Source organism: Dermochelys coriacea, chromosome 14, assembly GCF_009764565.3.
Source record: "Dermochelys coriacea isolate rDerCor1 chromosome 14, rDerCor1.pri.v4, whole genome shotgun sequence".
Lineage (NCBI taxonomy): Eukaryota > Metazoa > Chordata > Testudines > Dermochelyidae > Dermochelys > Dermochelys coriacea.
The window spans coordinates 29,748,606-29,762,723 of record NC_050081.1 but is presented as its reverse complement, the minus strand read 5'-3'; the positions used below and the strand labels follow the sequence as shown (position 1 = coordinate 29,762,723).

At 47.6% G+C, this 14,118-nt stretch overlaps 2 protein-coding genes across 5 annotated transcripts in view; one reads left to right on the top strand and one right to left on the bottom strand.

Moving 5' to 3' along the window:
* The window catches only part of LOC119842466 (zinc finger protein 271-like), a 638,009-nt gene that overhangs the window by 428,605 nt on the left and 195,286 nt on the right, over positions 1 to 14,118 (bottom strand). The gene's annotated exons all lie outside the window — the stretch shown is intronic.
* Positions 1 to 14,118, top strand: part of LOC119843027 (zinc finger protein 850-like) — a 765,636-nt gene that overhangs the window by 712,640 nt on the left and 38,878 nt on the right. Inside the window, exons 3-4 of the mRNA XM_043497474.1 lie at positions 3,844 to 3,957; positions 8,973 to 10,080. Of these exons, the coding sequence (XP_043353409.1) occupies positions 3,844 to 3,957; positions 8,973 to 10,080 (1,222 nt within the window). The remainder of the gene's footprint in view (positions 1 to 3,843; positions 3,958 to 8,972; positions 10,081 to 14,118) is intronic.

The following is a 14,118-nucleotide window of genomic DNA, read 5'->3' as shown; positions in this document are numbered from 1 at the left end:
CAGGTTGGTTTGACACGATTTGTTCTTGACAAATCCATGATGACTTTTATTTATCACCTTTTTATCTTCTAGATGTTTGCAAAGTGTTTGCTTAATTATTTGCTCCATTATCTTTCTGAGTTCAGAAGATTAAGCTGACTGGTCTGTAATTCCCCGGGTTGTCCTTATTTCCCTTTTTATAAATGGGCATTATATTTGCCCTTTTCCAGTCTTCTGGAATGTCTCCCATCTTCCATGACTTTTCAAAGATAATCGCTAATGGCTCAGATATCTCCTCAGTCATCTCCTTGAGTATTCTAGGATGCATTTCAACAGGCCCTGGTGATTTGAAGACTTCTAACTTATCTAAGTAATTTTTGACTTGTTCTTTCCCTATTTTAGACTCTGATCCTACCTCATTTTCACATTCACTATGTTAGACGTCTAATCGCCACCAACCTTCTTGGTGAAAACTGAAACAAAGAAGTCATTGAGCACCTCTGCCATTTCCACATTTTCTGTTATTGTCTCTCCCCCACCCCCGCCTTCATTGAGTAACCAGCCTACTCAAGATAACCCAGAGAGGAAATCAAGGGTTTCTGGGCCAAACTCCCTAAAGAGTTCAGGGCCAGATTTTCAAAGTGCTCAGCTCTGAAAGTGCATGCAATGTGCTGAATTGTTTTGAAAGCTGGCCACTTCTTTTGGTGTCAAAATAGAAACTGAGCTCCTGGGAAAATTCCGAACTGTAGGATTAAAGCTCCCTGATTTATAAAGATGACCTTAAAGGAGCTATAAAATATGGGAAGTCTCTTTAATCAGCAAATGTTTTGATTTTTAATGAACATAAACAAAGGAAACATTTTGCTCAAACCTGAGAGGGAAATTTATCAGTTGGGCTTTTAAACCCTCTGCCCAGCAGGCCCCCAATGGATCAGGACAAGTTTCTGTCCAAGAAAAGGAGATGGTGGCACTATTAAGCATGGGGAAACAATACAAATTTTGAGAGGATTTTATATCAGTATTTGATAATTACATGGAAAGCCTGAAATCTGAGAAGATTTAATAGCAATATTCAATAATTAAACTGAAAAGAGTGAAAATCTGAAGGGATTTAGATCAATACTTGATTAATTTGGAAGTGGGAAATTACAGATGTTTTATAGAATATCTGACAATAAGCAAAGGCAAAAATATGAAGGGGTTTCTTAGCAATATTCGATAAAGGGGCAAAACATGGGGTGTGGCAATAGATAAATGTTCCATAATTTGAGGGGGGGGGGGGAAGCTGAATGGATTTTATATCAGTGTTTGATAGAGAGAAATGTGGCAGAATTGGAGATCATTTTTTTCAAATCAAAATTGAAGAGAGATGGGATTGTTTTTCAATATGGAAGAAATAGCAATAAAATGACAAAGTCTAAAGTTGGAGAGTTGGGTGGAATGCTTTTTAATGGCTTTCTTTACAGGTGCCCTGAAGACACTGGACCTCTTCAAATCCAGCCTGTCTGCCTTCCTGGAGGATGTGTTTGCCAAACACAGGTGACTCGGCTCGGATGACTGGGTAAAATGTACTGGTGTGGGATACACAGACAAGATGATCTAATGGTCCCTTCTGGACCTATCAAAGGGAAAGAAGATTTAAGGCCTGTGCTCTTTTGTGCTTCTCCAGGGGACGTGGGGGAGGCCTAAGAACACTGTGGAGTGCTTCCTTCCTAAAAACAAAGACACAGTTTTGCTTGTTTTCTTCTTCCCAAACATTGTGTTGTATCTCTCCCCCCACCATCCCGGTAGCTGGAGGACCGGGAGATGACAAACCCCCATATGTGCTGGGAGATTTCTCACACTGCGGTGGGGATGTTAAATCAGAACAAATATTTTCCTCCCCCTCACTGGGCTGGGCCCAAAGGGGCGCTAGGGAAGGGGTCTCCCCGAACCCCCCCAGGGGAGCAGCAGCGGCTCTACCTGGGTTCCCGGCCCACAATGGAGGCGACAGCAGCTGGTACAAGTTTCAGCGCGGGCCGCAGCTGCACAGGCTCAGATCTCTCCGTGCATCGCTATCCCCTTCCTGTCTTCCCTACCAGCACCCAGCACCTTCCGCGCTCAGCTGCTCCAGCCCCTTCCTGTGCCCTGTATCAGTAGCCCGGGCTGCAGCGCTCCGAGACTGTGGCTTTCTCCGGGGGCTGGAACCAGCCCCTGGGGCAGCCCCGGGCTCTGCCGACACCAGCCCCTGAGCCGGAGGCTGCAGGTGAGGGGGGGAGACCCGGGGGAAGGGCTGGGGCCGGGCAGGAAAGTGACTCTGCCCCAACGGCCCCTCCTCGCCCCAGCTCTGCCTCCCGGGGGGGGGGGGGCTGTGAGTCCCAGAGCTGCTGCCCTCCTTTGACCCCCTCCCGGCTCTGCCCCCAGCCCCGCGCCCCCGCCCCCGCGAGCCTGCAGGAGCCGAGCCACTCCGGGAGAGAGAACGGGCCGGGCCAGGGCCCGAGTCTCCGAGCCCGAGGGGAGAGGAGGCAGGAGGGAGACAGGGAGAGAGACTGGAAGGGCCAGCAGGAACAATGCGGGCGAGGGAGGTAAGAGGCACCAACCCTGCCAACCTAACGAGGTCTGTTCAGGGCTTCGGGGTCCTGGCTGGAAAGGACCTAAAGGAGGAGAAAGACCTTAACACTGTGACAGTAACAGCTTTTCCTGCAGCAGAGCAGCTGGGGACAGACTCCAAGCCCCCTACAGCCTCCCTGCTTCTTCCAAGCCAGCCAGGTCCCTCTGAACACTGGGAGGTGTGTGCAGAGAGGAGAGGGAGTGATTCATTCTTTGATTTCTCTCTGTCCCACCCTTTTTTTTTTTTAATCAAACCCCTTTTTCCTCAGCAAGGGCAAAGCAGAGGCAGCCCCCCATGGGTTAAGAAGCTGCCAGGGAGCTGCACTTCACTGCAAACAATTTGATATTGCTCCCAAAAAATGTCCTAGCAGGCCTGACATTAACCCAGCACTGAGGTTTACTCATGTTTTCTAAATTTTATTTCTAATTCAGCATAAAGCAGAAATTGTCCCTTTGCAGGCAAAGGGCTGACGCATCTATCTGTGTCAATAACAATGAAAAAGGCCAGAAAACAGTATTGCTAACCCCAGCAATTGAAAAATCATGACTCAGTCCCCTAAAATCAGGAGATTGGCTTACAAATCATGAGGTTTTTTGAAATACTGAAATTCTGCTTCTTTTCTCTTTGCCCTCTGGGTTCTGTACCTTTAGGGTGCAGCCACTTCATGTTTTTAAGCTTTTTCCTCTGCAGCCACAATAGCAAGAAACTTGTTTTTTACCAAAATAAAACAAATAAGATTTTGGCCTTATCACTTGGGTCCAGGAGGTGGAGTGGGGCTTTAAGAAAAATGTGAGCTATCCCATGAGTCACAGTAACAGTGTGAGAATTGGCAACTCTGACATAGGCCCTTCTCCTGGGAATACTAAATCCTCACTGGGCTCAAAGTTAAGCATGTATATGAGCCATTTCAGACTCCAGGCCTCGTGTATGAAATGTCTGAGGGTAAACTCTCCCTTGAGCAAATGTTAACTCAGCCCTAGCCCAAGCATATGAAAGTCAAAGTCACCCCTGAGCCACGTTGCCTTGATGTGAGCTGGTGGCTTGAGGGGGACATGGAACAGGCAGCTGTATGTGTCCCTGCAGGGGGTGTAACACATTCCCTAGATATCTGGCTCCCCAAATAGCCTCCACAAACATGTTCTGATCCATTTCAATCTCACCCATCTTCAGTGCAGGAAGGGACTGGTTTGAAGTCATAAAACATTCTTGGTAACAAATATTCCATGGTTCTGTAATTCACCCTGATCTTGTCTGGTTTCTTTCCCCCTTGGCAGGATTTCTGATTCTCAAAACCCAGTGTGGTCTCCAGATGGAGCAAGGGGAAGAGCTGTGGGTCCCAAATCTCCAGGGTGCTGAGGAAAGGGAGAGTCCAAGAGGCTCCAGGGCAGGTGAGGAATTAACTAAAACTCTGGGGCATTTCCCTGGGGCCTGTCAGCCTGGAATCAGGTCCATTTCCAAACAATACATTACATATAGTCCCAGGTGCTGGCTCTGCCTAGAGTCCTGCAGCCAACTTTTGTGATTGTACAACCTTTTTTTCCCCATTTTTAAAACAGAAGGCTTTTCTCTCCCCCATTACTGGTTGACAGATGCCTACAAACTACAAGGGAGAAACTAACACTACAGGAGAGATAGCGAAACTTCTATGCCAAGTGCTCGCGCTAGCACTAGCACAAAGGAGACTGGGGTGAAATAGAAAATGCTCTCAAAACCCTTCATTGACACTGATGTTAGGTGTCACCTGTAGCAGTAGCAGGTGAGAAATTTTCAGACAGCAGTGTGATTTTAAGTTGACACTGTCCATTTAACTATCTGATCTCTGAGGACACTAATCTGCCATCCCTTCCTTGCTGCAAGTTTGCTTTTTCCAAAATACTGTGCAAGTAAATGCAGCTGGAGCATCAGTTTGTTCATTTGTCTTTATGGGAATTAAAACATCTGATTGTATTAGTCTGGAAACCTAAATCCCTCCTTACAACCGTTAGACACAAGACAACGAGTGAGTGTAACTATGTGGGGCTGTTACCTCCAAAATTAGAGGCACCCTACAATGACCTGCCTACCCCAATAATGCTATTAATTTATCTATTTTGGTAATTAAAAGGGGATGGCCTGCCCTAGAGCATTTGCCAGGGTGTTTCTCTCCAAACTTTGGAGGACTCCCCAGAACAGATTCGCTCTGTTGATCCTTAGAAGGATACAGGTTTCCTCTCAAAGGATTGACACTTGGGCAGTATTCTTTGAGGACAAAAATATTCTTTATTTAGCACAATGTTCCTTAATACAAATTTGTTAAAAGAATAAAGAATCCATACAGTTTCTTAACAAGGTATAAACAATGTTAGCACAGATACACATCAAAGTATTCAAAATTGCAATACCATACAACTGAAAATAGCTTCAAGTGGTTACATTCCATGTGTGATAGCCAGACACACAGAATGCTGATAGTAAACATACACAAAGATCCAGCTTTATTATCCCATGCATACACATTCATGCAGTTTAATAATTCTTTATTAAGTGGATTATCCTGCTTACTTTCTCTGCTGCAGTCTTTTCCCCCTGAGAACTCCTTCTGCTGTTACTGTTTTTGGTGTTGTCACTGCTTGTCTCTTTTTAAGTGATTTTAACTCTTTTCTTCTTATTCTCCTTCTGCTTACTCACACACTAGTTTCTTCTGCTCACCTCACACTGACTAAAATCCACCAGCTTTCTGTCTTATATACAGATTCTAGCCTTCTCTGATTGGTCACGGGTGCTAACCTATCTGTCAATCAAAGCCAGACCTGATTAAAAACTTGTCTTTTTTGACTGATCTGCTTGAAGACTTACCTCTTGACTTACTTTCAGGTTTTGGAGTGACATTTATTTCTGCTCAGCCAGCCTGCCTGTCTGGTCAAATCTCTCCCAGACATCCATTTTGGATTTCTCTGACTGTGACTGCTTGTGACTGCCATCTTGTTATTGCTAGCCATAACCACCTAAAACTATCTTTATTAATTATTAAACCTCTAATTATAAACAAATATATATATCTAAGTATACTCTAACACTATCAAAAAAGAAAAGGAGTACTTGTGGCACCTTAGAGACTAACAAATTTGTTTGAGCATAAGCTTTCGCAAGCTACAGCTCACTTCATCGGATGCAACCTTAGTTAACTTAGTCTTAGTGCTGTATTCCTTACACAGAACAGAGCAGCTGAAAAAATCTCTTGTATCAGCGTGCTATGCCTGGATCAGCCACCCCACTGGCATTGCTGGTGCAGAGGACTCAGTGACAGCTGGTTTCAAAGCTGCGTTGATCACCCCTGCTGAAAGCAAGTCTGAAATTCGCCAGAACAGACAGGCTTTAAACTGGATTCTGAGCTGCTCCTCGGGGCTGGGATCCTGTCTGTGTCTGTGTTTGTGGAGTACTTAGCACAATGGGGCCCTGATCCTGCTTGGGGTCTTTGAGCGCGACCTGACTATGAATAACTCTGTTGTCCACATCCCTTCCCCTCCCAGAGCCTGCAGCCTTGTCTGCATTAGAGACTGAACTGGTTTGTAATTAGGCTGGTTTTATTGAAATGACCCAGGGTGAGTCAGTTTGGGAACCCTTGGACTTCCTCAATTCAGCTGCCATGTCCCTGAGGTTCCTGGCCTGCAGCCTCCTCTTCTGGCCATGACAAACGCCATCCTAGGCCTGTTACAGCCATTCAGAAAGCTGTTACAAAAATCCTCTTCCTGGCTTGTGCTGTCACCATGGTAACTCCCCCCCCCGGGGTCCTCCCTTCAATGCATCAAATATAAATGACTTGTGTCACTTTTAAGGCTTTTTACAACCTTGCCCTGCCCTACCCACCATCTCCAATGTGTTACCTAGAATCATAGACTATTAGGGTTCGAAGAGATGCAAGGAGGTCATCTAGTCCAACCCCCTGCTCAAAGCAGGCCAACACCAGCTAAATCATCCCAGCCAAGACTTTGTCAAGCCTGGCCTTAAAAACCTCTAAGGATGGAGATTCCACCACCTCCCTAGGTAACACATTCCAGTGTTTCACCACCCTACCAGTGAAACAGTGTTTCCCAATATCCAACCGAGACCTCCCCCACTGCAACTTGAGACCATTGCTTCTTGTTCTGTCATCTGCCACCACTGAGAACAGCCTAGCTCCATCCTCTTTGGAACATCCCTTCAGGTAGTTAAAGGCTGCTATCAAATCCCCCCTCATTCTTCTCTTCTGCAGACTAAATAACCCCAGCTCCCTTCAGCATCTCCTTGTAAGTCATGTGCCTCAGACCCTACTCATTTTTGTTGCCCTGCACTGGACTCTCTTCAATTTGTCCACATCCCTTCTGTAGTGAGGGGGACCAAAACTGGACGTAATACTCCAGGTATGGCCTCACCAGTGCCGAATAGAGTGGAATAATCGCTTCCCTCGATCTGCTGGCAATGCTCCTACTAATTCAGTCCAATATGCCATTGGTCTTCTTGGCAACGAGGGCACACTTCTGACTCGTATCCAGCCTCTTGTCCACTGTAATCCCTAGGTCCTTTTCTGCAGAACTGTTGCTTAGCCAATTGGTCCCCAGCCAGTAGCGGTGCATAGGATTCTTCCTTCCTAAGCGCAGAACTCTGCACTTGTCCTTGTTGAACTTCATCAGATTTCTTTTGGCCCAATCCTCCAATTTGTCTAGGTCACTCTGGACCCCATCCTTATCCTCCAGCATATCTACCTCTCCCCCTAATCTTAGTGTCATCTGCAAACTTGCTGAGGGTGCAATTAATCCCATCATCCAGATCATTGAGAGGCAGAACCCCACCTCTGCTCTGCCAGTGATACCAGCCACACTACCCATCCGTCTGCACTGCCCTCAAGTTTCCTGCCCCCACCCACCCCCACTGTCCTCAGTGCATGAGAGGAGCTCAGTGTAAACTACACTAAGCCACTCTATTGTCCCCCTTCAGATTCCTCCTTAAAACTGACCTCTGCCATGGTATGCGCTTCAGGGCAAGGGAGTGTGTGTGTGTGTATGTGTGTACACGGTGCCCACGTGTGTGCGTGTGTACATGGTGCCTAGCTGCGTGCATGCATGGGGGTGTGTACACAGTGCCTAAGCTCTGTGTGTGTGTGTACACACACACACACACGGTGCCTAGCTATGTATAGGTGTGTGTGCCTAGCACAGTAGGGCCCCATACGCATAATTAATACTGTTAGAGGGTAATTTTCTCCAGCATGCACAGAGCCTGGGGATTTTAGTGCTTCCTCATTATTGTTACCAGTTATGGTTTCTATTGTGGCTGCTGAACCTGACACACTAGGTTCATTCATTCCCCAAAATGCAGTTTCTTGAAATCTCACTCCCGTGCCCTGCTGCATCCTCGGACAAACCCTCCCATTATCACTGTGCTGAGCCCCTAGGGTGACCAGATGAAATGGACAAAATATCAGGACACATGGGGGGGAAGCAGCAAAAAAAAAAAAAAAAAAAAAAAAAAACTACACCACACACCAGCGGCCGGAGTGGCCAAAGCCGCAATATCGGGACAAATGGCGGCCTGACTGTGCATCGGTGGGACGCAGGACAAAGAACTAAAAATTGGGACAGTCCCGATTTTATCGGGATGTCTGGTCACCCTATGAGCCCCTCACTTGTGCTCATGGGCCCCAAGATTCCCTCTGCTCCTTTCACTCTCACTAGGCTCAGCTCTGGCAGTGAGAAGCAGATCCAGGCAGCTCCATGCCGGGTTAGGCCTCCTCTTTGAGATCCAGATGTACTGTCTGTGTATTTGAGGCACCCCTTTGATGATGCGTATCTGGATGTGTGTTCTGAGCAGAGGTGTGGGAGTCTAGTTCCCTATTTGCAGAGTGGCTGGACTTTGAGCCCCTGGAGAGCTGGTCCAGGGATTTCACTCCTCTGAAATGGGATGAGGTTCAAACCTGGGAACATTCTCTGTGATAAATATCCCACAAAAGTAATTCACCCTGATCTCAGAAAAGCAATGTGGTCTCCCATCTGGAATGAGAAGAGTTATGGTGTCTGATCTCCAGGGCAAGGGAGGTCTGCACAGGTGAGGAATCAGTTAAACCAGCTTAGGGGAAAAACAGGAAGTGAAGAAAAATCAGGTTCCCTCAAAGAGCTCATGAACTCCTGGGTTGTCAGGATTGTCCCCAGCCGCTGTAACTTCATGGCAGATGTCACTCACGGCTTCCACCCCCCTGACTCATGCCTGGCAACAGCTGAGTTTCCCCAGAGTGTTTGGATGGGATGTGGAGGTTCAATTTGCCCCCTCCTCTCCGGAGTGGGTGAGAGGGGAATTCAGCTGCTGGTGTTCTGATCTCCCCAGCAGTTACTTTGGTTTGTTTCCCCTGGCACAGGGAGTGACTCCTGTCTGGATTCTGTCTCTGTCCCAGCAGGTGATGGGATGGTGAGTGAGAGCGAAGAGAAGAACCCCGAGAAGGAAGGTCCTGAGCAAGTGGCACCGTATGAGGTGGGACCAGGGAGATCTGATGGGGATGTTTCCCCCGAGCAGAGCAAAGCCTGCGGGAGTCAGGGCAGGTCAGAGAAGGAGCAGGAGAGCCACCCAGAAGAGAGACAGGAGAATCCCGGTCACACTCAGGGATATTTTGGGAGACACAATGACTCTACAATCCACAGGGGACCCTGCCCCGGGGAGAAACCCAACACATGTGAGGACTGTGGGAAAAGCTTCAGCCTGAGGTCAAATCTGATCACCCATCAAAGACTGCACCTGGGGGAGAGACCCTACCAGTGCCCAGAGTGCGGGCGCTGCTTCAGCCAGAGCTCGCATCTCATCACGCACCAGCGTCTGCACACAGGAGAGCGGCCCTACCGATGCCGGGACTGCGGAAAGAGCTTCAATGTGAACTCAGACCTGATTAAACACCAGCGAACGCACACCGGTGAGAGGCCCTATCCCTGCACTGAGTGTGGGCGGCGATTCAGCAGTAGCTCAAACCTCACGAGACACCAGCGGCTGCACACGGGCGAGAGACCCTATCGGTGCGAGGCCTGTGGAGAAAGCTTCCGGGACTGCTCATCCCTCACTATCCACCAGAGAGCGCACACAGGAGAGAGGCCCTATGTCTGCCCCGACTGCGGAAAAGGCTTCACTGACAGCTCCCTCCTCATCAAGCACCAGAGGACGCACCAGACAGAGAAGTGCTTTAACTGCCCTGACTGTGGGAAAAGCTTCTCCACCAGCACATACCTGGCTAGGCACCAGAGAACCCACCTGGCCGAGAAGCCTTATCAGTGCGACGAGTGTGGCAGGGGATACAGCCAGTTTGCTCACCTCACCACCCACCAGAGAGTGCACACGGGAGAGAGGCCCTACATCTGCCCCGACTGCGGGAAAAGCTTCACCACCAGCTCTGCCCTGACCAAGCACAAGAGAATCCACACAGGAGAGAGGCCCTATGTCTGCCCTGACTGTGGGAAAAGCTTCACTCAGAGCTCAAACGTTATCACCCACTGGAGACTCCAGCACGGGAAATCCCTGTGAGACCCCTGGCATGGCCACCATGGGAACAGCAGCTCTGCCCATCCCCCACCCCTAGCCTGGGAAATCCCTGCGAGACCCCCAGCACCGACTCCACAGGAACAGCAGTTCTGCCCCTCCCCAAACCCCAGCATGGCTGCCACAGGATCACAGCTCTGGCCCTCCCCTACCATGACCACCACGGGAATAGCAGCTCTGCCTACCCCGGGAAGTCCCTGCGAGAGACACACACCCCTCCCTCAGCACAGCTGCCATGGGAACAGCAGCTCTACCCATCCCTACCCCCCAGCCTGGGAAATCCCTGTGAGACCCCTGGCACAGCCGCCATGGGAACAGCAGCTCTGCCTGCTGATTCCCACCCATGGCACCAGTCTTTTGCCTGCCCTTTCATGGCATAACAAGCGGCAGTGGCCGATGACCCCTTGGCTTTGTGGGTTTGGCGCTCCTCAGTTCTATTGAGTCCCTCTGCCCCCTGCTGATGTGGTGCAAGGGAGAGAGAAGAAACCTACTACTGGTGCCAGCTCCCTAGAATGAAGTCTCCCCATTCCCATCTCCATTGCGCCTACCCCAGTACTTTAGGGCTGGATTCATACAAACCATCTTCCCTCCGGCACGGTTCTTGGGTTGTTGGTTTCCTGCTGGGTTTGGTCAGTGCCTGTCACATGTTCATAAAAGTTTCATTCCTTAAACTCACGTGTTTTCTTGAAGAGCAGCCATAGTGCTGGTGTCAGCAGAACCAGCAGACTAGCTGGGGCCTGTGGAGGACATGGACAGCAGGTGGGGAATCAGTGGGCGAAGGAAGCAGGGTGCCATTAGACCAGAGGTTCTGGTCAATAATGATCAGAGTTCAGAGAATAATGCCAACTAATTTCCACAAGATTATTTGAATTTGTGCCTGGGTTTTCTTTGGTCCTGTTCATGCCCCTTTGTGATCATTTGCTCTCAAGCAATTGGGCTTTACTATCACAGATGTCTGGAAATGAATTTCGACATTGCCCATGTGAGTAATCCATTAAACCAGATTTTAAATTCAAAGTAATCCAGCCAAGAATAAACAATACCATGTGACTTACATGGCCTAGTACAACTAAGGAACACACTTGACAGTTCAGCAATGGAGTATTTGCAATTAAACCAGAGAGAGTGAAGCAATTTGAAGAGATACTCTTTCAACAACCAGTACATCTGAGGGAATCATGATCTACATTGCAGGCAAATATGCTCAATTCTTAGAAGAAATTGATCATTATGAGCTAATTGTTCATCTCTTCAGTATGAGATGATTGTTCATCTTTAGCAATGAGATGCAGAGATAATGAATCCCAAACAACTTATCCTGTATTACACAAAATGCCTGATCTCGGCTCATTTCACTTTGAAGCAAGGAAATGATGGGGTTTCAGTGCTATTGAACAATTCTCAATGATCACAAGGATTTGAGTCTACTGGGTGATTGGGCAGCACAGAGGCAGGAGAAGTTCAGCACAGAGAGGAACAAAGCGAAGCACATTGGACAGAACACTTTGTGTTAGGTAGACATGCTGAAATGAACTGTAACCACAAAGGAAGAAGGCTAGGGGGGTCATTCTGGTCAGGTTAGTGTAAACATCCTCTCAAGGCACAGAGATGGCTTAACACAACCCAGAGGCTGGGCTGCATTAAAAAGTGTGTAAATGGGGTCTGAATGAGCTCTCCCCTAACATCTAGAGCGGATTTGGGCGGGGAAGAACTTCAGGAGCAGACAGTGTTTGCACTAACGCCTACTCTGTCTAGGTGGGCAGGAGATAAAGCTGTTTTGCCAAGTGAGCAGTTCTAGATGGTTTTGAGTTATAAATCACTAGTATTTGAAAGTAGTGGCAATCAAATGTTATCCTGATTGGACAAGTAAAGAGCAGCAGAACTGTGCTTTGCTTGCCCTGATTGAAGGGATCATCCTAAATTGAACCTCACTTTCTAAGCAGAGGCTAGAGATGTCAAATCCCTATAAAGGGAAAGGGTGGGGCGGGGTTTGTATGTGATGTGGACTCTGTTTAAAAAGAGTTCTAGGCACCATTTGATCTTTCCTCCTCCAGGATTTAAGAATAGAGCTGATTAGACTCAATTGAGAGTTATTATTTCTGCTCAGCAATTACCACAGCTGAATCCCTGATAGCCAGTCTCTGGGCTATGCCTTGGACCTGGTGCTGGGATAGTGAAATGAAGGACAATGCAGAAGCTGTACTGGCAGTGAGGTTCCCTCCTACCCCCTGAAATCACCAAAGACCTGGCTTAAGCGGTGGAACCTCAGAACATGGTGTCACAGAAGTGGTGGTAAACATCCAACAGCGGCCACAAGTGACCAGAGGCAAGCAGCCATTGCAGAGGTGCATAGCAACTGCAGAGACATCTCAATGCTTCCCCCTCTTTTTGAATGTACCTCTGAATTCTGGGTCTTTGCTGACTGAGGACAGCAACTGTGAGTGAAGTGCAGCGGTGGGAGAGGGGAGTGATGTGTTAAAGGGACATTCATTCATTGGACTTTCCCACTGCAATGTGGGAAATTGAGGAAAAGGACACTGCCCAACACACTGCGGTCACATGCTTGGAAAGTGGTTGTGGTGTTTTCCCAACTTAACACTTGGTTCCTTTTCCCTTCTAATAAAAAAGTTCTTTTGTTATACACAGACTCAGTGCTTGCGATTGGGGCAGTACTACCTCTTAGAGGCACCCAGAGGTGGTGGTCAGTTTTCCCAGATTCCTGGGTGAAGGCTATAGCCGGTTCTGTTTTGTATTGTTAAGAGGGACTCAGAGATATTGAAGCCAGCCCTTGTTGCTGTTGTCCCTGACTAGCAGAAAGGTTCCATTAGCCCAGATAATGTGACTGCAGATGATGGTTCTGTCAGGCAGTAGTGCTGTACGGTGCACTCACATCTCCAATTCATAGTCCATTTTCATAAGTTTCAGTCATAGCATTTTAAAAATCTTGAATTTCACAAAAAGAAAAGGAGTACTGGTGGCACCTTAGAGACTAACAAATTTATTAGAGCATAAGCTTTCGTGAGCTACAGCTCACTTCATCGGATGCATTTGGTGGAAAAAACAGAGGAGAGGAGAGATTTATATACACACACAGAGAACATGAAACAATGGGTTTATCATACACACTGTAAGGAGAGTGATCACTTAAGATAAGCCATTACCAGCAGCAGGGGGGGAAAGGAGGAAAACCTTTCATGGTGACAAGCAAGGTAGGCTAATTCCAGCAGTTAAAAAGAATATCAGAGGAACAGTGGGGGGTGGGGTGGGAGGGAGAAATACCATGGGGAAATAGTTTTACTTTGTGTAATGACTCATCCATTCCCAGTCTCTATTCAAGCCTAAATTAATTGTATCCAGTTTGCAAATTAATTCCAATTCAGCAGTCTCTCGTTGGAGTCTGTTTTTGAAGCTTTTTTGTTGAAGGATAGCCACTCTTAGGTCTGTGATCGAGTGACCAGAGAGATTGAAGTGTTCTCCAGTTCTCCAGAATTTCACAGTTTCAGATATTTAAATCTTAAATTTCATGGTGGTGTAACATGAATATGCATTTTTAAAATGGCAAAATATAAACATGTCAAGCCCTTAAGCCTCAGTGTTTCTCAAACTGGGGGTCCTGACACAAAAGAGGCTTTTAAAGCTATTGTAGGGGGTTCACAATATTGCCACCCTTCCTTCTGTGCTGTCTTCAGAGCTGGGTGGCCTGAAAGCAGCAGCTGCTAGCCAGGTGCCCAGATCTGAAGACAGCACTGATGCCAGCTGCAGCACAGAAGTAAGGGTGGCAATAATGTAACTCCCCCCTACAATAACCTTGCAACCCCCTTTTAGATTGGGACCCCCAATTTGAGAAATGCTGTATTTTTGTATACTTTTACCTATAGTATAAAGTATACAAAAGGCCAGATTTCATGGGGGAGACAATTTCACAGTCTGTCATGTTTTTTTTGTGGCCATGAATTTGGTAGGACTCTATACATTAAGTCTACAGTGGTTCCTGGGGCTGTCCATTTCTCAGTGGTGAG